General features: G+C 37.6%; 1 protein-coding gene across 8 annotated transcripts in view; it reads right to left on the bottom strand.

The window, feature by feature from the left end:
• MAST2 (microtubule associated serine/threonine kinase 2) overlaps positions 1-27211 on the bottom strand; it is a 210179-nt gene that overhangs the window by 51652 nt on the left and 131316 nt on the right. For all 8 annotated transcript variants that reach the window (XM_036857653.1, XM_036857668.1, XM_036857658.1 and 5 more), the window contains one exon: positions 3958-4049. In XM_036857653.1, the coding sequence (XP_036713548.1) occupies positions 3958-4049 (92 nt within the window). The remainder of the gene's footprint in view (positions 1-3957; positions 4050-27211) is intronic.

The following is a 27211-nucleotide window of genomic DNA, read 5'->3' as shown; positions in this document are numbered from 1 at the left end:
AAAAAAAAACTTTCAGTAAATTAGGAATAGAAGGGAAGTTCCTCAATTTGATAAAGAACATCTACAAAAAAACTACAGCTAACATCATATTTAATGGTGAGAAACTTCAAGCTTTCCTGCCAAAATCAGGAAAATGGAATGTTTTCCATTACCATTGTCTTCCAACATCATACTGGAAGTTCCAGCTAATGCAATAAGATAGAAAAGAAATTAAAAGGTATACAGATTGGGAAGGAAGGAGGTATAAACTGTCTTTGTTTGCAGATGACATGATGGCCTATGTAGAAAATCTGAAAAAAAAAATCAACAAAAATCCTCTGAAACTCTTAAGTGATTATATCAAAGTTGCAGGATTCAAGGTTACTGTACGGAAGTCAACACTTTATACCATCAATGAACAAGTGGAATTTGAAATTAAAAACATTACCAATCACATTAGCACCCCAAAAATGAAATACTTAGGTATAAATCTAACAAATTATATATGTACAAGATCTACATGAGGAAAACTTCAAAACTCTGATGAAAGATATCAAAGAAGAACTACATAAATGGAGAGAGATTCCATGTTCATGGATAGGAAGACTCAATACTGTCAAGATGTCAGCTCTTCCCACTCGATCTATAGATTCGACGCAATCCCAAATCAAAATCTCAACAAATTATTCTGTGGATGGACAAACTGATTCTAAAGTTCATATGCAGAGGTAAAAGATCCAGGATAGCCAACTCAATACTGAAGAAGAAAACAGAGTTGTAAGACTGTTATTACCCAACTCAAGACTTACTATAAAGCTACAGTAATCAAAACTGTGTGGTATTAGAGAAAGAACAAATAGATTAATGGAACAGAACAGAAACAGAATAGAGAGCCAGAAACAACCCACATCAGTTAAATATACTTAACTGATGTCTGACAAAGGAGCAAAAGTAATACAATAGAAAAAAGACAATCCTTCCAACAAATAGTGCTACAACGACTGTATAGCCACATGCAAAAAAAGAATAGACACAGACCTTCATAAAAATTATCTCAAAATGGATCACAAACCTAATCATGAAACACAAAACTATAAAACTCCTAGAATATAACATAGGACTGAACCTTGATGACCTTCGGCAGGACAATGACATTTCAGATGCAATACCAGATGCACAATCCATGAAAGAAATAATTGATAAGTTGGTCTACATTAAAATGAAAAACTTCTGCTCTGCAAAAGAGAATGAGAAAACAAGCCACAGGCTAGGGGACATACTTGCAAGAGACATCTGATAAAGGACTGTTATCCAAAAATACACAAAAAACCACTTAAAACTCAACAATAAGAAAACAACCAACCTGATTAAGAAACAAGCAAAAGATCTGGACATTTCATCAACAAAGATATACAGATGGGAAGTAAGCATATATAAAGATGTTCAATACCATATGTCACTAGGGATATGCAAATGGAAACAATAAGATACCACTGCAAAACTATTAGAATGGCCAAATTATAAAACACTGACAACACCAAAAGTTGGAAAGCAGGTGGAGCAACAGAAACTCTCATTTGTTGCTGGTGGGAATGCCAAAATAGTTCAGCCATTTTGGAAGACAATTTGGCAGTTTCTTATAAAACTACCCTTAACCATACAATCCAGTAATGACCCTCCTTGGTATTTAATCAGATGAATTGAAAATTTATGCCCACATAAAAACTTGCACACAGATGTTTATAGCAGCTTTATTCATAACTGCCAAAACCTGGAAGTCACCAAGATGTGCTTCAGTAGGTCAGTGAGTAAGTTAACTGGTATATCCAGACAATGGAATATTATTCAGCACTAAAAAGAAATGAGCTATCAAGCCATGATAAGACATGGAGGAAAGTTAAATGTATATTACTAAGTGAAATAAGCCAATCTGAAAAGGCTACATACTGTATGATTCTAACTATATGACATTTTGGAAAAGGCAAAACTACGGAGACAGTGAAAAGACTAGTGGATGTCAGGGGTTGGGGGAGGGACTGATGAATAGACAGGACATAGGGGATTTTTAGGGCAGTAAAACTACTCTGTATGATACTACAATGATAGATACATGTCATATAATACATTTGTCAAAACCCATATAATGTACACCAAGAGTGAATCCTAATGTAAACTATGGGTTTTGGGTAATAATCATGTGTCAATGTAGGTTCATCAGTTGTAACAAATGTGCCACTCTGGTGCTGGATACTGATAGTGGGGAGGCTGTACACGTGTGGGGACAGGTATATGGGAACTCTGTACTCTCTGCTCAATTTTGCCATGAATCTAAAACTGCTCTAAAAAACAGCTTATTAATTAAAAGAAAAAAACAATAAACTAGGAAGGTTCCATTTCCAGAATGGCTAAGTAAGTGCCTACTGAATTGACCTTACTGTAGTTATAATCTAATTATATATAGTAAACATTTAATATTGAACTGAACTGTATGGAATAAATGAACCTACTTTCAAATCAACAGGCCCCATATTATTCAACATATTCCAGACTTTACAGTGAAAATAAAGAGTCTTAGAATACCCTGTGGACCCAAATATCAGTATGTATAAATTTTAGAATTAATCTGATATGAAGTTTGATCTGTATGGAACAATTAACGCTGCCTTTCTCAACATCTGGTTAAGTATAGAGTCTACAGCCATGAATTGGGCTTTTAAATCAATTCTTCCTCCCTGTATCTGAGGCCTGCCTAGATTTTCTGCATTAATTTAAGGAGAGATGATGATGATGATAGCTAACATTTATGGAGTACTGAGCATGTTATACGTATTAACACAAGGCTAGAGTCCACAGACCCAGGCAGGCTGAAAAAGCCAGATGATGTTCTCAATCAAAGCCCCTTGAGTAGGGAAGCTTTAGTCCTAAACTCTGTCAGGAATCTAAATAGCCTCTCAGAGAGAAGCTGCAAGTAGTAATTACTACCTAGCACTCACAATACAGTTGAGAAACTATGTTCAAGGTCTAGACATGCTAAATTAATTTCTATATGATAAAAAGGCCAAGTCAGATATATGCTGAGTTTTTACAAAGTTCATGACTAGAATTCACTATCTGAGCTAACACCTAATCCAGTCAATTCTGAGGGAAGTACCTAAGCACAACGAGAGCTTTGCTTTAAAAGCCAAGGGCAGCAATGGCTTCCTATGGGTCCAAGCCTGCTCTATTTCCATTATCTCCAGGTCTGGAACTTCCACTGTAAACAGAATAGCAGTGAACAGTGTTGCAGAGCAACAACTCCTTCAACAAAGCTGAGTTCCCTGGTCTGGCTCCGCTGGGATTTAAGAATACATGTCTAGACCAAAATACATGACTAACCCAAATGAGGTCTCTGCCTCGTAATTTTTATATATTCCTTAGTCAGAGGCAAGTAAATCAGTCCTTACACTGCCTGGAAGAGCCCATAATTCAGATGGAGCAAAGTCTGAATGCATGAGATCACTGATTTCACATATTGGAATTGAAGCAAATGTCAACATGAAACAAACAGTCCTCTCACTTTTGTTGACTCCTGTTGTAACAGAGGCAAAGTTGTTAGGAGTCCCATAAGGCAGAAACCCGTCTCTGTGAGCCCTAATTCTTGGGCATGATAGGACAAAATGTTAATGGAGCCCTCATCACATGGCCCCAGATGACTGGAGCCATAATACACTCTCAACACACCAGAACAAAGGCGGTAGACCCAGGATATGTACAAGACCAAAAGGACTGTTGACAGGTCAAGGCAAGAAATAACTAAGAGTCAAAAACAGACTGAACACATTCTCCCATGGAAAGCATGCCCATGAGCCCTGTATGCTTCAGTCAGCCACGTGAAGTGACAACGTAGTACGCTGAACCTCACTAAGTGAGAAGTAGGAAAGAAATTGGGCATCTGTGCCCACTCTTTTATTCCACCTTTCTTAATCTTCAAGCACTCACCTGTGTGGCCATGGAGTGGTGAGTGTGGCCGTGGTAGTGTAGGTGATGTGCTAGAGGTCACAATCAAACTCTTGCGGTTACTTGTCCGACAACTGCAATGAAAACACAAATGTCAGTTATAACAGGGTTGCATCATGGGCCCAGAGAACTTGAATGGCTATCGAGGAAAAAAAGAGTGACATCATTCCATGAGCTGAGCAGTATAATACTTTAAACTGAACTGGCTCAGCAATTATTGTTTGCACAGTGAGATTTCATAATTCACTGTGTTCCATCTTGGAATAACTTTTGTCACTGTCTTGACTTTTATCTTGTATTGCCACTGCACTTTTCCAACGTGTAGGTTTTGCTTCCTAAGCAAATACCCAAGGAGCTCCTTAAACGTAACAACCATGTCTTAAATGGTATCTAATGAAGAATGACCACTGCAAATTTGATTCAGAAAACAAAAAACATGAGTCATAAATATTCTCATATCTCATAAAAATTAATGTTCTTGCCATAAAAATGAAACTATTAACTTAATCTATAAAACTTATCTTTTAAAAACTGCTTAATCAATGGATATTTACATATCCATTCTCATTTCACCATAAATTAAGTAATATTCTCATTTCACCATAAATTTCAGAACAGGCCTGTGTTCCTTCTACAAAGTTGGCTTTCCTTTACATGTTAATGGCTGAGGCTTTTTCTTGAGACTGGAGAAAGCCAAATCATGATGAAAGGCCATTTCATGCTGTACCTGCTATTGAAAAGTGTGTATAAATTTATATGAAAGTCAGCCCATCTTTCTTTTTTAAAAATATTTATTTATTTGGCCGCACCAGGTCTTAGTTGTGGCATGCGGAATCTAGTTCCCTGACCAGGGATTGAACCTGGGCCCCCTGAATTGGGAGCGCAGTCTTAGCCACTGGACCACCAGGGAAGTCCCCAGCCCATCTTTTAAAGGCATTAAAGAAGCCTGTCATTTATATTCATCCAAACAAATATTTACTGAACACCTACTATGCACCAGGCACCATTCTAGGTGCTAGGGAAGTAGTAGGGAACAAGAGGAATTATCTGTCCTCAAACTGGAGTGAAAAGTGCTATGAAGAAAGAGAGAGAGAATGTTCAAGAAACAGCAAAGAAGACAAGTAGGTGGCAGGAAGGGAGAATGACAGGAAAAGAAGTAGGTTATAGAAACTATGGGTATAGGCCACAGCCAGACTCTGTAGGGCTGGTAGACTACTGCAAAGAACCACTGGAAATGTGATAAGGAACCGCTGGAAGGACTGTGATCAATCTCAAGAGATTATGATTAGAAATGATAAGCAACTTTCCCTAAGATACCATCAGGACTAATCTAATCATGTCTCACACCCCCTCCTTACCGCCGTTACCATCAAATGCCCAAGACTTCCATCTCTAATTTGATACAGTCTCTACTCCTTGATCTTTAAAAAAAGCTTACGCTCTGCCTCCCTGAACTCAGTCTGTCATCAGCAAACTCTATATCCTTAACTTCTTTTTCTCAACATTCAGTTTAAATTCTAGCTCTAACTGAAACCTTGCTATCCCCCAGGACACCACAGTCCTGGTGAAATCCCAATCCTTTTAAACCCAACTTTCCATCTATTTTGCAACTGCACTCGGGCAGCTAAAGGTGAATGAAGAAAAATCCAAAATCATGCTGGCTGGTGTTTCTTTATGTTTATGATGATAAATATCAAGTGGGTCCATACTACATCTACCTAGGCAACGTGCTCTCTCTCCAAGAAAACTAATTCAGAAATTCTCCCCAAACCTCTAGCACTCCTTCCCCAAATCCTACCCTCATCTGCTGACTTTGCTTTTTATTCAACTAGGGGTAAAAACAATCAACACAAAAAGAAGTACTACATATTTCTGCTACAAAAATCCATTAGCCTGGGACTTCCCTGGTGGCACAATGGTTAAGAATCTGCCTGCCAATGCAGGGGACACAGGTTTGATCCCTGGCCTGAGAAGATCCCACATGCCGTGGAGCAACTAAGCCGGTGCGTCACAACTACTGAGCCTGCGCTCTAGAGCCCACGAGCCACAACTACTGAAGTTCGCGCGCCTAGAGCCCGTGCTCCACAACAAGAGAAGCCACCGCAATGAGAAGCCCACACACTGCAATGAAGAGTAGCCCCCGCTCACCGCAACTAGAGAAAGCCTGTGCGCAGCAAAGAAGACCCAACACAGCCAAAAAATATAAAAGTAGCCATTAAAAATCTATTATCCTAAATCTGTGTCCATATACTGTACTTTCCCATCTGTAACAGCAGAAGGAAAGACCATGTTCCTATCAAAGTCAACTCCCCCAACTCCCTATTCAAGAAGTCTGTACCTGCACTGTCCTCCTTTTATGAATTTTTACTTCCTAATGGATCATTCTCATCATCATAAAAATATGCTGTCATTTCTCATATCTCAAGAAAATAAGAAAAAAACTTTCATAGACCTCTCCCAACTTGCCTGTTTCTTTGCTCCCCTGTTTGGGAAAAATCCCATGCAGGGATTCTGTACTTGTCATCTTCATACCCTCATTTCCTATTCTCTCTTTAACCCACTCTAGACTATACAATCATCCTCATCTTTCTTGCCTGTTATCAAGGTCACCACTGACAACAGGCAATTCTCAGTCCTTGTCTTACGTAACCTCTCAACATCATTCGACAGTTATAACTCACTCTTCTAAAAAACAAATTGGGATATAATTTATATTCAATTATTCAATTAAGTGTTCTGTTCAATGAACCTTGAACAACTGTATACATTCATATAACACATCCAAAACAAAAGTCAGAATAATTCTATTACCCCAGAAAGTCCCCATGTGCCCCTTCCGGTCAATCCCCCAACTACTTTCTTCTATCACAATAAATTAATTTTGTTTTGCTGGATTTCCTATAAGTAGAATTATACACTATGTATTTTTTTGTGTTTGACTGCTTTTGTTCAACCTAACATCTGTGTAACTTTTCTTGAGATACTTCTTTATTTAGCTTCTAGGACATGAGGCTTTCCTGGTCTTCCTCCTAGCTCACTAGCTGCTCACTTTTCATTCCCCTTTGCTAGTTCCTGCTCTTCCTGATCTCTAAACCATGTAGTACTACTCTGGGGCTCAAATGTGGAATATCTTTTCTTCTTTCCCTGCACTCACTCCCTAAATGATTTTTTCTTGTATTATAACTTTAAATCTATGATGTTGATGATACCCAGCTTTTTATTGCAAACTCTGTGCTCTTACCTCTGAGTGTGAGACTCATATCCAAATACCTACTTGACATCTCTAACTGGATGTCTAAAAGGCATCTCAAACTTAACAACAGAGTTAGTGAATTTCCCTCTAAAACCTGCTAACTCCTCCCTATCTATTTCATTACATGGCACCACCATTCATCCAGATGCTCAGGCAAGTCCTTCAGGCAGAAGGAACATGATACTAGATGGAAATCTGGATCCACATAAAGAAAAGCACCAAAAATGGTAAATGTGTGGGTAAATATAAATCACTTGTTTTTATTTTTAAAATCTCTTCTTGGGACTTCCCTGGCGGTCCAGTGGTTAAGACTCTGCACTTCCACTGCAAGGGGCACGGGTTCAATTCCTGGTCAGGAAACTAAGATCCTGCAAGTTGCGTGGCGCAGCCAAAAAAAAAAAAATCTCTTCTTGAATTTTAAAGGAAATATAGTAATTTACTGTGGGGTTTACAACATATGTAGATATAAAATGTAGGTCAGCCACAGCAGCAAGGCTGGAAGGGAAGAATGGACGTATACTATTGTGAGGCTCTTACATTAAGTATGAAGCGGTATAATACGACTTGAAGATAAACTAAAAGTTAAAATTTTATATTATAAACACTAATGCAACTACTACAAAAGAAAAACAAACAAAAGAAAGGAAATAAAATGGTCTCATAAAAAATACTCAGTCTAAAAGAAGGCAGAAAAAGAAGTAAGAACAAGTACAGTAGGCCCACACAGAAAACAGATAGCAAGAGAACAGATTTTAACCCAATTACACTAATAATCACATAAAATGTAAATGTTCTAAATACGTATTTAATTAAGACAAAGACTGTCAGATTGGATAAAACAGCAGGACCCAACTATATGTTGTTTATTACTTGTGACAGCCAAAAAACTAGAAATCACCTCAAATGTCTACTAATAGATGAAGGATAAACAAATCATAATATATCCATACAATGGACTACTACTCATCAATAAAAAGGAATGAACTATTGATTCACACAATAAATGAATCTCAAAATAATTATGCTAAAACCAAGAAGCTAGACATAAAAGAGTACATACTGAACAATTCCATTTATATAAAATTCAAGAAAACACTAACTAATCTAGAGTGACAGACAAAAGATTAGTGGTTCCTGACCAGAGGCAGGGGAGGTATTATAACAAGGCATAAGGAAATTTGGGAGAGTTATAGTTATGTTTACTGTCTTGACTGTACTAATGGTTTCAGAGATGCATACATGTATCAAGACCCACTAAATTGTACATTTTAAACATGTACAGTCTATTATATTTCAATCATACTTAAATAAAGCTATAAAATTTTTTCAATATAAATAATATCAAAGTCACTCTTCTGCTTAAAATTCTCCCTGTCTCACTGAGAGTAAAAGTCAACGTTCTTACAATGGCCGACAAGCTTTACGCGGTCTGGATCTCCATTACCTCTTTCCCTCCTACTCACTCTACTCCAGTCACATGGGCCTCCGCACTGTTCTTAGAATATGCCAAGCATGCCACTGCCTCAGGGCCTTTACAAAGGAAGCTTCCTTTGTCTGTTTCCCTCATGGCTTGCTCCCTCACCTCTTTCAGGTCTTTGCTCAAGTACAATCTCCTGAATGGATTTTCCTTTGACCATTCTATTTAAAAAGGTAACACCGGCCCTCCCAAACACTCTTTTCCTTCTTTCCTGATATATTTTCTCAGTAGCACTTACTGTTACCTAACATACTATGGATTTTGCATTCATTCTGTTTGTTGTCTCTCCTCCCATTAGAATCTTAAGCTCTATGAGATCAGGGGCTTGCACAATCTTTGCTTACTGCTGTATTTCTCAGTGCCTAGAATTCAGCCAGGCACATGGCAGACTCAATAAGTATTTGTTAAATGGATGAATGGATGAGTGTAATTTGTTACAAGAATTATAATAAAAGAGGATATTTGCACACGTGGCACCTGTAAGGTATATCAAACCACTATGTCTAAACTCCTTTTGTATAAAAACTAAGATCTCTTAAAACTGCAGGGACAGGACTTCCCTGGTGGTGCAGTGGTTAAGAATCCGCCTGCCAATGCAGGGGACACAGGTTCGAGCCCTGGTCCGGGAAGATCCCACGTGTCACTGAGCAACTAAGCCCGTGGGCCACAACTACTGAGCCTGTGCTCTAGAGCCCGTGAGCCACAACTACTGAGCCCGCGTGCCACAACTACTGAAGCCCGCATGCCTAGAGCCCATGTTCCACAACCAGAGAAGCCACCGCAATGAGAAGCCCTTGCACCGCAACCAAGAGTAGCCCCCGCTCACTGCAACTAGAGAAAGCTCGCGTGCAGCAACAAAGACCCAAGGCAGCCAAAAATAAATTATTTAATTAATTAAAAAAAAAGAAAACAGAAAGATCAATAGTCTGTAATAACCTATATGGGAAAAGAATCTGAAAAAGAATGGATACATGTATACGTATAATTGAATCACTGTGCTTATTAGAAAAAACCCTGCAGGGACAGATAATTGATTCTAATTTCATTTGTCATGATCTTATTAAAATTTAAATTAAATACAAAACACTAAAGATCATATTTCCAGGCCACATGCCTTTTTATGAAGGTACATATAATCTCACTTGGCAAATCTGCAACAGCTGCCAGGGGAAAAAAAGGTCAGATACCCTGGTACAGATGCCACGACTCAGCTAAGATCCAAGACAAGGAACTGCTTAATTTTTCCATTTCAACAAGCACTGGCCATTGCCCCCAGGATCCTAGAAGATAAAGGGCAGGTCTTCATTTTTTCATTTCAGAAGATTAAAGTACCAGATGTTTACAGAGTCAGCCACACTAACTCTCAGCCGATGGAAGGTAACCTGGAAGCTCCCTGAGCTGATGTTCTGCTAACCACTGCAAGGACTGGGTTAAACTAGACTGCTGCCCACCACCATGCCAGTCACTTGGTCACTCAGAGCAAGGCCTGGCATTTCATCTTCCTACTTGCTTTACCATGGTCACCCCTCCATGGATAGTGGGAGCAAGGACTAAAGCACCTGTGCAATCTCTGTGAAACTGTTGAATTGTGGCCATATTTGAAGAGTTCCCAGCCTTCAAAAATCCCTTCCCCCAGCAACTAGCAGGTACTCAAATTTGAGCCCCTGCAGGAGCTGCCGTAAACTTATTTAGTTAGTCTGTTTCCCAGTCTGAAGGAATATAGAATTCGGGGTAGGATGCATGGTTGCAGACCCCTCAGGGTCGCTAATCTCCAATCTGTCAATTCCAGAAGTCCAGCTGCTCCTAGGAATCCAAGCACTCGGTAATGAATTGACTTGCACTTGGCTATTCCTTTCAGAGTTCAGAATGAGGAAAAGACCACTTTTGTTTCATTAAGTGTGATCAATACAATAGACAAGAATTTGGGTCCATTTTAAGGTCAAGCACTTCCAGGTGTTATTTCAGAATAACAACCAGAATGATGTTCCTGTAAAGACTGAGAAGCTAGAGTGGGAGAAAATGCATGTTCTCTCAGTAAATAAAGGGTGCTGCTTGGAGATAAATCCATTATTTGTCTTTTTGCCTGGGTTATTTCAACAGCCTCCTAACTAGTCTCTCTGGTTGACTCCTGTCTCCTATTGCCAGTCTGTTCTCAACACAAGCAGCCACAGTGATCCTTTTAAGGCATAAACCAGATGATTTTACTCATTTGCCTAAAACCTTGCAAAGGCTGCTAATTTCACACAGAAACACCAAGCTACTTGGACCAATGCATTAACTGTTCCCTTCACTTGGAATGCCCTTCCCCACCTATACAATGGCAAATATCCCATACCTCCTTCAGTGTCACCTTCCACATTTCCCTATGTAACACTGTGACCTGCCCCTGAGAATCCCCCTTACTCTGCCTTTTTTGGGGATGGCAGCTCTCTTTGGATTAATAAAGTATTTTTTAACTTCTACTCCATTGGTTTGGAAATTATATACTGTTGTGTTGTTTTTTTTTTAATTTATTTATTTTTGGCTGTGTTGGGTCTTCGTTGCTGTGCGAGGGCTTTCTCCAGTTGCGGCGAGCGGGGGCCACTCCTCATCACGGTGCATGGGCCTCTCACTGTCGCGGCCTCTCCCGTTGTGGAGCACAGGCTCCAGACGCGCAGGCTCAGTAGTTGTGGCTCACGGGCTCAGTTGCTCCGTGGCATGTGGGATCTTCCCAGACCAGGGCACGAACCCGTGTCCCCTGCATTGGCAGGCAGACCCCCAACCACTGTGCCACCAGGGAAGCCCCTGTGGTTTCTTTTAAACGTAGTTATTGTTATTAAGCTTTTAATAGGCATTCTTGTCTTAACAAGAGTCTAAGTCTTAGGTCTAAGGTTAGCTAGCATCTCAACCCTCGCTTCTAAACAAAATTAGATCTTGGGACTTCTTTGGTGGCACAGTGGTTAAGAATCTGCATGCCAATACAGGGGACATAGGTTCGAACCCTGGTCCGGGAAGATCCCACATGCTGCGGAGCAACTAAGCCTGTGCGCCACAACTACTGAGCCTTCACTCTAGAGCCCACGTGCCACAACTACTGAGCCTGCGTGCTACAACTACTGAAGCCCATGAGCCTAGAGCCTGTGCTCTGCAACAAGAGAAGCCACCGCAATGAGAAGCCAGTGCACCGCAAGGAAGAGTAGTCCCCGCTCGCCGCAACTGGAGAAAGCCCGCACACAGCAACAAAGATCCAACGCAGCCAAAAATAAATAAATAAAATAAATAAATTTTTAAAAAATTAGATCTTAACTCCAATTCTCCCCACCCCTTCCAACTTACATGCTAGTTGGTCCAGTGGTTCAGGTCTATCTTGCTTTTATAATGCCAAATTAGTAATTCTTATTGTTTCATACAATAATTGCTTGCTTTGATTTACTCATACTTTCCAATTTCTTTGCTCAGCATTCCCTCTTGGATCTCACAACTTTTGTCTTTCTTTCTTCTTTTCTAAGTGATTATTTCACTGAGAATCTGATATTGATAAACCTTCTCAATTTCACTGTTTGTCTGAAAATGGCTTTATTTTTCTCAGTGACTTCCAACGATAATTACACAGGTATGGAATTCTACAACCTCTTGTTGGGAGTAACTTTTTTCTCAATATCTTAAAGATATTATTCCATTGTCTTATGGCTCCTGCTATTGCTATTGAGAAGCCTGCTCTTAGGATTGCTGTTCTTTTGTAGTTAATTTTTCTTTTCTCTCTCGCTGCTTTGTTTTTTTAAACCATAATTTTTTAGATATATTCACATACCATAGAATTCAACCTTTTAAAGTGTATAATTTAGTGGTTTTTAGTACACTCACAAGGCTGTGCAACCGCCACTGCTAATTCCAGAACATTTTCATTATCCCCCAAAGAACCCCTGTACCCATAAAGCAGTCACTCTCCATCCCCATCTTTCCCAGGCAACCACCAAAGTACTTTCTGTCTCTATGGATTCCACCTATTCTGGATATTTCAAATAAATGGAATCATATATCATGTGGCCTTGAGCCTGGCTTCTTTCGCTTAGCATGTTTTCAAGATTCATCCATGTTGAAGTATTTGTCAGTATTTCATTTCTTTTTATGGCTGAATAATATTCTATTGTGTGAAGAATATACAACATTTCATTTATCCATTCATAAACTGATGGACAATTTGGGTTGTTTCTACTCGTTAGATTTTTTTTTTTTTCGTAAGATATTTTAAATGATGTTGCTGTGAATATTTGTGTATTTGTGTGTACAATATATTTTCAATTTTCTTAGGTAAACTTCCTTGCTGAACTCATTCATTAGAGCTCTTTTAGCTTTTGTGGATTCTTGAGGGTTCTCTAGTTCCTTTGAAGACCTCTGTTTTTTGGTTCTGAAATTTTACTGCAATGTACCTAGATGGACATTTATTTTTACCTATTGTGCTCCATGATGTTATTCTGGTTTCTAATCAATTCTGGAAGGTCTCAATCATTATTTCTATGAGTACTGCCTTTCCCCCATTTCTCTATATTCTGTTGGACCTTATTATTGTATGCTCCATATTTCTTAGTTCTCATTCATATTTTACATCTTTCCATCTCTGTGCTGCACTTTAGATAAAATTTTACTAGCTTTGTCCACAGCTCTACTATATAACCTGACTACTGAGTTTTCAAATTCAATGTTACAATGTATTTGATTCCTTGAATTCTAATTGTCATTTTTTTCAAAATATGCCTCATCTTTTAAAATTACATGTCTTTTGTTCTCGCATTTTTGTCTCCATTTATATTTTTATTCACTTTACATACACTTATTTTACAGTTTTCATTCATAATGCTACTTTCTAAAGTTCTTAGGGTCTAATCTTACTGTTTCTTTTTCCTTCTGATTTTCACATGTGGTGGACTGCTTCCTTGTATGGTCTATAGTTTTGTACTGTAAACTCACCTTTATTTAGTGTGGCTTTATGGGAATCTTGTGCTACCTGATTTGAAGATATGTCTTTAAAAATTTTTTGAATTTGTTTCTGACAGATTTGTCAGAGTTATTTACAGCCCAGAATCAGCTCTTAAGACCATACATATGGTATAAACTCCAGGCTTCAAATTCAGTTGAATAAAGGTCTATAGTTTAAAATTCTCAAGGAGACTTTTTTTATTTCTTATTAAGAGCCTACTTAAAACCTAGATGAGATTAAAGAACTTCCTTTCATCTCTCCATGTCAGTGGGCAAACTGTTTTCCTAGTGCATTCCTACACTGAGGGTAAAGTCCTTTGAGTGTCCTAATTATATGTGGGGTCTCAATTCTACCCTAACTTAGGGTCTCCCTACCCTAAACAAGCCCAAGGCCTCATCCTTTTTCCCCTAACGGATATCAAGACTAATATAATATACCTCCTCTCTGGCCCTCTTTCTTGGAAGTCCCAACACTGATTCCCACTGTTGAGGTGTTGTTTTCCCTCTTAGATTTAGGTCACTTGGGATTTTCCTCACATTCTACTGAATTTAGCTATGCATTTAAAACAATAATCATAATAGCTAGCATTTATTAAGTGCTAACTGGGCACTGTTTAAAGCATTGCATGTAGTATCTCACACCCTATGAAGCAGGTACTACTATAATCCACTTTATACAGACAAGGAACCTGAAACAGAGAGGCTAAGTAGCTTGCCCTAGGTCACAATAACATACCAATAATTTTTGAAAGCCTAATGTAACTTATTTTCTCTTTGCCCTAGGACTTTCTTAATGTGGGTCTCCATCCTAAAGATGATTCAGAAGGCACATATCCAGAAAAACAAGGGCATTTTGCATAATTTGACTAACTTCAGGGGAGAGAAAATGGATGGACAGATAGGTTATTAAGAACTACCCTAGGCGGGCATCTAACGTACAGCATGGTGGCTATGATTGGCAATACTGTATCATATACTTGAAAGCTGCTGTGAGAGTAGAGCTTTAATTTTCTCACCATAATAACAACAAAATGATAATTATGTGAGGTGAAGGATGTGTTAACTAACCATATTGTGGTAAACATTTCACAATATATATGTGTATCAAATCATCACATTGTACAGCTTAAACTTACACAATATTAAATGTCAATTATACCTCAATGAAGCTGGGAAAAAAGGAAGAAAAAAAAAAAAAACTACCTTAGGGATTGGAACAGAACTTTGACAGAGACACAAATACTGGAGAGGAGACCGGCTATGGCAGAGACTCAGCAAAGACTATGCTCTCACCAAATTCTTTAGTCATGACCATCTTGGCTACCATTGTCAACATCAACAAGGTACAGCAAAGAACTCTCTTGATCCAGACAAAATACAAAGAGGTACAGATTATCTCTACACTGGCCAATCCTGAATCCCTTCACTGTGTTATAGAACAAAAGACCAGCAACAATGCAAAGGAAGCATGATTCAGCTCCTGGCAGAATATAATAGCCAGACCTAAAAGTCTCAGCAACATGGTCCTGCAACAATACTAACTTACAGTGAAAAGAAATAAATTTACCTCTAAAGCTCAAATGCCAATGTCCAAGGTACCACCATGGATTAAACAGACCCATAATGCTTGGAATGAATCAAGTTTTAAAGTAAAAAACATGAGGAAAATGGGTAACTGGCTAAATGTAAGCCAGCGCAATCTCCTTCCCCGGAATCATGTGACATAGTGGGAAGTTTCCCTAACAGGGCAGCAGCAACATGTCCCCAACCCCAGTCTCAAGATGAAAAAAGAGTTGTGCTCACCACCTAGAAAACTAGATAGTTCTGTCATTGCTGACTGTAGTTGATGTTCACATTCCCAGAGTTCTAACTGAATAAACCTGGCAGAGAAATTTAAAAGCCCTAGAGTGGGCAATGCTTCAGAATTTGTGTATTCTAAGTGTGTCTATATTTCCAGTGCCCAGGACAGTGGCTGATACACAGTTATTATTGTTTGGATAACTAATGAATGGGAGAGAATAGTCCTGTAATGCATTCTTAAAGCAGTGCATTTCTTGGTGATAAAAGGAAAGTGGCCAATGAGACTAGAGATTTTTTCTTTGAATGGAGTACACTTCCACTACAAATATGGGCCTCGGTAAAATGAAGTAGTCTAAGGCTATCCCTAATTACACAGTGTCTGGGAAGTTGTGGTATATTTGGTTTGTCTTTACTAGTTCCCATGGCTTCCGGATTTCTTTGGAAGTTCCAATTTATAAGCCCACTCCCAGGTTACATTTCCAGACCAGCTTCTCTGAGAGACAGTGGTTAAAGGGAAACACAAAATATCTTGTAAGCATTCCATATGTTTGTCCAATATCCAGGTTAAACCCTGAATTGGTAACAACCCTTCTTTTCTGCCTCCTCCCTCAATAAATAGCCCAGCTGTCTGGCCTGTGCCCAAGTTTCCTTAATAGAGAAGATTAGAACACTTCTAATCTATACAGGATAGCCTCTGTATCCATGGCTGTTTCTATGAGGCAGCTATGGATACAGAGGCTACTTTTAGAACTAAGCCCCCACTTTCAGTAGTCAAACACTATATCCCAGTCACTTTTAGTGATAGTTAATTTCAAGGTTCTAGGCCAGGCTCTGGAAGGACTAAAATATATGAATGTAATCAATCCTTGGCCTTCAGAGGCCCACAGCTGAAGAAACTTAGATATGTGAGGGAAGAGAGCTCAGGCAATATATACTGAACATAGGTGCCTTTTAAGAATCTGGGTGTCGGGACCAGAGGGCAGATAGCAGAAGCAAGAAGAACTACAACCCTGCAGGCTGTGGAACGAAAACCACATTCACAGAAAGATAGACAAAACGAAAAGGCAGAGGACCATGTACCAGATGAAGGAACAAGATAAAGCCCCAGAAAAACAACTAAATGAAGTGGAGATAGGCAACCTTCCAGAAAAAGAATTCATAATAATGATAGTGAAGATGATCCAGGACCTCAGAAAAAGAATGGAGGCAAAGATTGAGAAGATGCAAGAAATGTTTAACAAAGACCTAGAAGAATTAAAGAACAAACAGAGGTGAACAATACAATAACTGAAATGAAAAATACACTAGAAGGAATCAATAGCAGAATAACTGAGGCAGAAGAACGGATAAGTGACCTGGAAGACAGAACAGTGGAATTCACTGCCATGGAACAGAATAAAGAAAAAAGAATGAAAAGAAATGAAGACAGCCTAAGAGACCTCTGGGACAACATTAAACGCAACAACATTCGCATTATAGGGGTCCCGGAAGGAGAAGAGAGAGAGAAAGACCCGAGAAAATATTTGAAGAGATTATAGTCGAAAACTTCCCTAACACGGGAAAGGAAATAGCCATCCAAGTCCAGTAAGCACAGAGAGTCCCAGGCAGGATAAACCCAAGGAGAAACACGCCGAGACACACAGTAATCAAATTGACAAAAATTAAAGACAAAGAAAAATTATTAAAAGCAACAAGGGAAAAACGACAAATAACATACAAGGGAACTCCCATAAGGTTAACAGCTGATTTCTCAGCAGAAACTCTACAAGCCAGAAGGGAGTGGTACAATATATTTAAAGTGATGAAAGGGAAGAAACTACAACCAAGATTACTCTACCCGGCAAGGATCTCACTCAGATTTGACGGAGAAATCAAAAGCTTTACAGACAAGCAAAAGCTAAGAAAATTCAGCACCACCAAACCAGCTCTACAACAAATGCTAAAGGAACTCCTCTAAGTGGGAAACACAAGAGAAGAAAAGGACCTACAAAAACAAACACAAAACAATTAAGAAAATGGTCATAGGAACATACATATCGATAATTACCTTAAATGTGAATGGATTAAATGCTCCAACCAAAGACACAGGCTCACTGAATGGATACAAAAACAAGACCCATATATATGCTGTCTACAAGAGATCCACTTCAGACCTAGGGACACATACAGACTGAAAGTGAGGGGATGGAAAAAGATATTCCATGCAAATGGAAATCAAAAGAAAGCTGGAGTAGCTATACTCATATCAGATAAAATAGACTTTAAAATAAAGAATGTTATAAGAGACAAGGAAGGACACTACATAATGATCAAGGGATCAATCCAAGAGGAAGATATAAAAATTGTAAGTATATATGCACCCAACACAGGAGCACCTCAATACATAAGGCAAATGCTAACAGCTATAAAAGAGGAAATCAACAGTAACACAGTAATAGTGAGGGACTTTAACACCTCACCTACACCAATGGACAGATCATCCAGACAGAAAATTAATAAGGAAACACAAGCTTTAAATGACACAAAAGACCAGATATATTTAATTGATATTTATAGGACATTCCATCCGAAAACAGCAGATTACACTTTCTTCTCAAGTGCACACGGAACATTCTCCAGGATAGATCACATCTTGGGTCACAAATCAAGCCTCAGTAAATTTAAGAAAATTGAAATCATATCAACCATCTTTTCTGACCACAACGCTATGAGATTAGAAATAAATTACAGGGAAAAAAATGTAAAAAACACAAACACATGGAGGCTAAACAATACGTTACTAAATAACCAAGAGATCACTGAAGAAATCAAAGAGGAAATCAGCAAATACCTAGAGACAAATGACAACAAAAACACGACGATCCAAAACCTATGGGATGCAGCAAAAGCAGTTCTAAGAGGGAAGTTTATAGCAATACAATCCTACCTCAAGAAACAAGAAAAATCTCAAATAAACAATCTAACCTTATACCTAAAGGAACTAGAGGAAGAAGAACAAACAAAACCCAAAGTTAGTAGAAGGAAAGAAATCATAAAGATCAAAGCAGAAATAAATGAAATGTAAACAAAGAAAACAATAGTATAGATCAATAAAACTTAAAAAAAAAAAAAAAGAATCCCGGTGCCGGGACTTCCCTGGTGGTCCAGTGGTTAAGTCTCTGAGCTTCCAATGCAGGGGGCGCAGGTTCCATCCCTGGTCAGGGAACTAAGATCCCACATGCTGTGCGGTGCAGCTGAAAAAGTATTAAAAAAAAAAAAAAAAAAGAATCTGGGTGTCTATGGTCCACCAAAATGAAGGACTTGACTAAGAGGAAGGCAGAAGATCTGGGGAACTTATTAAAAGCCACAGTGGAAAGAGGTACTGGTAATACCATGATGGCAACTATGCAAGAAGACTAGAGAATAATCAAGATAGACTGGAGCAGAAGATGAGAGGGTTCTAGGAGTAATGATGGGGGTGACGGGGAGGATCATTAGATCATTTAATGTAACCTACTGCATTTTACACTTCTGATGGAAAATTTGGGGATGAACAAATGAATTCTACATAAAATATGAAGCAATGCAAAAGTGAGGTAATTATAACCCTCAAGAAAACAAAAAGTTGTAAAAGAAAACAAACATAATCACAGCATACAGTGCTTGAACTAGGATAATAGTTATGAAGTCATAATTGACACTGATATAGATGAAATAATTTTTTTTGTTTGGTTTCTTCTTTTTTTGTTTCTAACATGAAATAATTTAAAGTGCTTACTTTTGAGAAGGAAAAATTAAGGATGGTAAGAGTGGGGTAAGAGAATATCTAGTTTTCTTTTACAAGCCTTAAAGAAGTCACTGACTTTTGAAATTATGTCCATATATTACTTCAACAAAATAAAAATTAAATTTAAAATGTGGGTGGCTTACACATATGTAAAGTGAACAGGAGGGGGATGGCTGGAGTAGGAAAAGAAATTTGTAGCAATCAGTAATGTAATAGTAGTAATTATATTGCATGTTAATTGGTACAACCATGGTTCAATTCTAAGCTACAGTAGTTTAAAGAAAACTAGTAAATGATCACCTCACATGTCAAATAAATAAATATCTAAATTAGTTATTAGCATGCTATTCAAGGCGCTTCATGATATGGCCAGCCCCTTGCCAATCTGTCCTGCTCATCATCACCTCCTCACAAATCCACTCTCTATATGCTCTACACCCCAGTTATGTCTCCCCTCCCTTGCACATGCTATTGCTTCTCCTTAAATATCCTTGTCTCAAATGACTACCTGACAAATTTATGTTAATTATTCTCAACTCACGAACTTCCTTCTCTCTAAAGCCTTCACTGAATTCTCCAGGGCAGAATTAAAGACTGGTTTCCATACACCAGCACTGAATTTTGTATAACCTTCCATCATAGAATTTATTGGGCATCTCCACACAACTCCTACCACAAGCCAGGTAGCTCTCTACATGAGATAACTAACAAACTTCCAAGGAACAAGTAATCCTTGTCTTATTATAAAGTTGTGCTAGAAAACAGAATAAGTTGGAAAGCTGCCTAAGTTGTTTTATGGCATTAGTATAACTTTGATTCAAAACCGGATAACAACAGCCTAAGAAAATTATATGTCTATTTCCTTTATAAGCATGCATGTTTTAATTCTACACAATTTTAGCAAGTTTAATTTTAAAAAATATCATGATCAAGTTGGTCTGCAAACCCCTGAAGGATCCTGAGGCCCTTTCAGAAGGACAGCAATGTCAAATCTATTTTCATAAGAATACTGAGACATTATTTACTTTTTTCACTGGGTGACATTTGCAGCGATGTTACAGCAGCAATAGTGGGCAAAACTTCTGGCACCTCAGCACAAGTGGAACCAAAATAGTTCTAATAGTCAATTGTATTTTTTGCCACCACTCACTTGCAGTTTAAAAAAAAAAAATCTTAAAAAAATCTATATTGACTCAGAATTATTTGTCACAGAAATAAAAATTAGTAATTAATAAATCTTGACTATTTTTTAAATACTCTGTGTGACACAATAAGAAGTATGCATAAAACACTACTTACTGCTGAATTATCAAAGTACAATGATTATCTTGAAGAAGCCACTTGTGCTGTTGGTTCAGCTGTCAGCCACTTTTTTCATGAACATCATTTCACAGTAATTCAGACTTAAGTATCTGCAAAGACTTTCTTGAAATGAACAAAATAAGCCATTACTTTAACAAACAACTGATAGTATTTGTTGCCAACGATAAAATTTGACCTTTTAAGTAAAAATCAGATTTTTGAAAAACTTATGAGTTTGACAGCTTCCCAATATTTAGACTTTTCTGATGAGAGTGATGGCAAAATTAGCAAATGTGATTTTTTTATATTGTATAATTGAAATGTATCAACATTTCAGAGAGAAAAGGTATTTGATAAAGTTTAACAGGATTTAAAGAAAAACTCAAAGAAAGTTTTAAAGAAAAATTAAGAAATTTTCTTAATTTTAAAAAAGACCTTTACTCAAAATTTAAAAGAAAATTATTATACTCAAGGGAGAGACTTTAGATATACTACTTTTTAAGGTCAAGGGAAAAAAAACAAGGGTGCCTGCTCTCATTGCTACCCCTGAACCTAATACCAGAAGCTCTGGCCAATGAAAGTAAAAACAAAACTCAAAAAGCTGAGGATAGGATGGAAAGACATGAAACTGTCAGTACTTGCATTATGTGAGCAATAACTACACAGAAAACAAATTACCAGTCACAATAATAACCAAAACACTTTAAAAAAATCTGATGGTAAGAAAGTCAGCCAATAAAATCAATAATGGGAAGATGAATTTCCATGGGATAGGAGTCAATTAATAGAAATCTGAAAGACTTGCAAATACAGAATGTTTTAGATCATCATAAGTATAAATGAATAACATAAAAAATTTAAAAAATTAATGAATCAAAACTGGCAATAATGGAACAAGAATAGTTGAATATGGGAAAATTTAATTCAATGTTTTATAAATAAAAATTGTAAGATACTGAATTATAAGACACTGAATGGATGAATGGATAAAGAGAAACACACACACACACACACACACACACACACACAGAGTAATATTATTCAGCCATGAAAAAGAATGAAGTCTAAAAACTATAATTCAAAAAGATATATGCACCCCTATGTTCACAGCAGCACTATTCATAATAGCCAAAACATGGAAACAACCTAAATGTCCATCAACAGACGAATGGATAAAGAAGATGTGCTACATATATACAATGGAATACTACTCAGCCATAAAAAAGAACAAAATAATGCCATTTGCAGCAATGGTTGCAATTAGAGATTATCATACTAAGTGAAATAAGTCAGAAAAAGGAAGACAAATACCATACGATATCACTTATATGTGGCACAAATGAACCTATCTACAGGACAGAAACAGACTCAGACATAGTGAACAGACTTGTGGTTGCCAAGGGGAGTGGGGGAGGGAGAGGGATGGACTGGGAGTTTGGGGTTGGTAGATGCAAACTATTACATTTAGAATGGATAAACAACAAGGTCCTAATGTATAGCACAGGGAACTATATTCAATATCCTGGGATAAACCATAATGGCAAAGAATATTAAAAAAAGCATGTCTCTATGTGTGTAACTGAGTCACTTTGTTGTACAGCAGAGATTGGCACAACATTGTAAATCAACTCTACTTCAATTTTTTTTAATTGAAAAAAAATTAACAAAAAAAAAAGAATGAAGTCTTGCTATTTGTAAAAACATGGATGGACCTTGAGGGCATTATGCTAAGTGAAACAGTCAGACAGAAAAAGATAAATAGCATATAATCTCACTTTTACGTGGAATCTAAAGCAAAGAAACAAATATGTCTGAGCTTATGGATATAGAGAACACATCATCGGTGATTGCCTGAGGCAGGGTGTGTGAAGGGGTGGGCAAAATGGGTTAAGGGGGTTGAAAGGTACAAATTTCCAGTTATAAAATGAGTAATCATGGGGATTTAATGGAAGCATGATGACCATAGTTAACAATAACTGTACTACATATTAGAAAGTAGCTAGGAGAGGGAGTGGATCTTGAAAGTTCTCATCACAAGAAAAAAAATTACAACTGTGTATGGTGACGGATGTTAACTGGACTTATTGGGGTGATCATTTCGCAATACATACAAATATTGAATCATACACTGTACACCTGAAGCTAATATAATATTATGTCAATTGTACCTCAATTAGATGAGGTAAACTCTAGCTTTAACACAATCAAAAAGACAGTACTAAGGAACCCATTCAAGACACAGTGAATGGATGGCTGTGTGAGCTTATTTCCTGGACCCTATTTAGTACCATAGTGCAGTGGCCTAAAGACAGACTTACAGCTAGAGAGAAAAAAAACTGCAATATAATGAGCTTCACTGTAAACCACAGATACTACTTAACAGTCTAATCCACTGTCCTGGTCTTTCTTCTACACAAACTTCTTGTAAACATGTAGATTAGGAAGAACATACCTCTTTCAAAAATAATTAGTAATTCAAAAGGAGCTAGCACAAAATCTATACAAAGATACTATAAAAAATTAATATCCAGGATGTATAAGTAAGTCCTACAACTAAAAAACAACAACAAAAACAATAAACAACACCAGATTTTAAAATGACACAAATAGGCATTTCTCCAAAGAAGATATACAAATGGCCAACAAGCACATGAAAACCTGCTCCATGTCACTAATCATTAAGGAAATGCGAATCAAAACCACAATAAGATACCACTTCATACTCATCAGGGCTATTATAAACAACAACTATAAAAACAGAAAATAACAAGTGCTGGCTAGGATGTGCAGAAATTGGAACACTTATGCATTGCTGGTGGGAATGCACTACGGTGCAGCTGCTGTGGAAAATAGTAGGGTGGTTCCTCAAAAAATTAAACAAAAAATTACCGTATGATCTAGCAACTCCACTTCTGGGCACATGCCCAAAAGAACTGAAAGCAAGGACTCGAACAGATATCTGTACACCATGTTCAGAGTAGCATTATTCACAATAGTCAAAAGGTGGAAGCTACCCAAGTGTCCTCAAAAGATGAATGGATAAGGAAAATTGTGGTATATACACACAATGGAATATTATTCAGCCTAAAAAAGGAAGGAAATTCTGACGCATGCTACAACAGCAATGACCTTAAAGACATTATGCTAAGTGAAATAAGCCAGTCACAAAAGAACAAACGTTTTAGGATTCCACTTATATGAGATGTCTAGAGTAGTCAAATTCATAAAGAAAGTTAAGTAGAATGGTGGTTACCAAGGGCTGGGAGAGGAAGGAATGGGGAATTAGTGTTTAATGGATACAGGGTTTCAGTTTGGGAAGATGAAAATATTCTGGAAATGGATGGGAGTGACACTGCACAATAATGTGAATGTACTTAATGCCACAGAACTATACACTTAAAAATAGTTAAAATGACAAATTTTATGCTCTTTATATTAAGTCACAGTTAAAAATGAAAATAAAATTTAAAAACCATTTTAAAAGAGAAGAAAAATAGAAGGGAAGGGAAAGAAAAAGCAAAAGGATTCTAAACTATGGGATCTATCCTTTGCAAAGTTGGTTTAAAATCAATTAATATATTATACCATATTAATAGAATAAAGGACAAAAACTATATGATCATCTCAACAGATGCAGAAAACACATTTTTTAACAAAGGTCCAACACACGTTCACAACAAATGCTCTCAACAAACTCAGAAAAGTTAAGGGAACATCCTCAACCTGATAAAGGGCACCTATGAAAACCTCACAACTAACATATTTAATGGTGAAAGGCAAAATGCTTTCTTCCCTAAGAGAAGGAAAAAGGCAAGTATGTCTGCTTTTGCTTATTCTATTCAACAGTGTACTGAAGTTTCTTGCCAGTACAATAAGCAAAAAATAAAAAATAAAATCATCCAGGATGTAAAAGAAGAAGTAAAACTGTTATTATTCACAGATAAAATGATCCTGTATGTGGAAAATCTCAAGGAATTAAAAAAAAAAGACTGCTAAAACCAATAAACAAGTTTGGCACGATCACAGGATACATGAATACACAAAAGCTAACTGTATTTCTATATACTAGCAACCAACAACCTGAAAATGAAATTAAGAAACACTTCCACTCACAATAGCATTAGAAAGAATAAAATTCTTAGGAATAAATTTAACAAAAGAAGTGTAAGACTTGAACACTGGAAACTACAACATACTGCCGAGAGAAATTTTTGCCTATAATCAAGCAAAAAGAATATCTAGTGTTGGTGAAGATGTAAAAAAATGGTCCCTCAAACATTACTGGTAGGAATATAAAATGATACAACTTTCTAAAACGTTAGGGTTTCCCTGTTGGCGCAGTGGTTAAGAATCCGCCTGCCAATGCAGGGGACATGGGTTCGAGCCCTGGTCCGGGAAGATCCCACATGCTGCAGAGCAACTAAGCCCGCGAGCCACAACTACTGAGCCTGTGCTCTAGAGCCCGCGAGCCACAACTACTGAGCCCATGCGCCGCAGCTACTGAAGCCCGCATACTTAGAGCCCGTGCTCCGCAACAAGAGAAGCCACCACAATGAGAAGCCCGCACACCGCAACGAAGAGAAGCCCCCGCTTGCTGTAACTAGAGAAAGCCCGCACAGAGCAATGAAGACCCAACACAGCCAAAAATAATAAATAAATAAAAATTAATAAATTTATATATATGTATTAAAAAAAGTTAGGCATAAACTAATCATACAACTCAATTCCATTCCTAGGACTCTACCCAAGAGAAATGAAAACGTATGTCCACACAATGACATGTACACACATGTTCACATCAACATTTCCTCATAATAGTCCCAAACTGGAAACAATCCAGCTGTCCATCAACTGAAGAATGAACTAACAAGATGTGGTCTATCCATACAATGGAACATTATTAAGTAACAAAAGGAATGAACTACTGATGCATGCTACAACATGGATAAAACTCAAAAACATTACGCTAAACGTAAGAAGCCAGAAACAAGAAAACTAAGGAGTATGATTCCATTTATATTAAATGTTCAGGAATGGCAAATTTATATAACCAAAATCAGATCAGTGGTTGCCTGAGGCTGGGAGAAAGAGTAGGATTAACTGCAAATGGGCACAAGGAAACATTTTGGATTATGGAAATGTTCTGAATTTAGATTCTGGTGATGGCTGCACAATTTTATAAATTTAGTAAAAACCACTGAATAACTTACAATTGGTGAATTTTATAGTATGTAAATTATATCTCAGTAAACTTATTTTTTTTAAATTATGCAGGCTCCTGAGAGTGCATCTGATGTACTTAGTGAACCTAAGAATCCTCCCTCCTCCGCTTCCTTCCTGAATAATTCAGTCTAGAAACAATTATATAATGATGATGGCTGAGTAGTTGGGGGTTGGGGGGACGGTGCGTGGCATGGGATGTCAGAGACTGACGAGGGTAAGGAGGTTGTCCGGTTGCAGAGAACAGTGGTGTCAGTTTGGCATAGGGCATTGGAGATCCAGCAAGCTGAGGAGGGCAAATACACAGGAAGTCAGTGATTACAAAGTCAGACTGGTTTCATACGGGAAGAAGTTATCAAGTAAGTACATAGAGGGTAACGGGAGTCAGGTTTCTCACTATCAAAGAAAGGAGTTACAAATATGGAAATGGAAAAAACTAGAATGAACTAGAATTGGAAGTAAAGATGTCAATGTTAGCTTATAGTTCTCAATATATAGAGATCAAGAAATTTAGAAAGATATATACATGTTACATGTATACATTCTCTGGGAACAGTGAACCCGAATATCAGCAACCATGCCTACCACCCATATCTTGGCTTTTAAAAGGAATCGTGTTCCTTGGAGAAATGACTAATTCAAGGGCTAGGGCAGGGAGGGCACAAAATAAGCCAGCCAGTATCATCTTGACAGGCCAGAAAGAGCAAGTTCCCAAATAATGATGGAGACGTGTCAAAAAGACAAAGAAGCCAGTATGAAGAGACTCCCCTTGACCAAATATGGTACAATTTGAGCATCAAAATATATAATGACATTAATAGATTATAACCCATTAAATAAAATAAGAGCCCACTGAGTTCATGCTGATATAATAAAATAAGTGAAAAAATGAACAGGGAGAGGAGAAAGCTTTTCTTTACAGTGCAATTTCAACTGATGAATGTAGAAAGGATGCTGGAATTAGAAAAATACTATTTGGCAACCAGCACAGTATAATAACTCAGCCAAGAAATATAAATGGATGTTAAAAACAGCAGGTTAAAATTTGGTGAGAAATGGGATAGTTATATAATTTCAAGAACCTTCCCACAAAATAGTTATTAATTACAAAGGGAAAATGAGTAACTTTACAGCACAGAAACCTAGCAGACACACCTGAATCAGTGATCAAAGTTAACTTCACAGTAATGAGAAAAAATGAAAGCCTGTATCACCTAATAGGACTGAAGGAGAAGAAGAAACACCATCCTTTTTCAGGAATAGTAATGTTCCTGTCAAAGATGCTGAAGGGGATCAGAATATGCCTCCCCAAAATATGCTACTTTGGCAAAAGGATTATTTTAAGCTGAAGATAAGTGAAAATCAACAGATACAGGAAGAATTCTCTGCCCTCCCCTTATCTGCCTAAAATCCAGCAAATTTTCCTTTGAGGAAGGTGTCCCTTGTACCAGGTAGAGAAGAG

The sequence above is a fragment of the Balaenoptera musculus genome, chromosome 1 (genome assembly GCF_009873245.2).
Source record: "Balaenoptera musculus isolate JJ_BM4_2016_0621 chromosome 1, mBalMus1.pri.v3, whole genome shotgun sequence".
NCBI lineage: Eukaryota > Metazoa > Chordata > Mammalia > Artiodactyla > Balaenopteridae > Balaenoptera > Balaenoptera musculus.
Note: the sequence above shows the minus strand (reverse complement) of the source record. Positions and strands in the feature narration are given on the sequence as shown.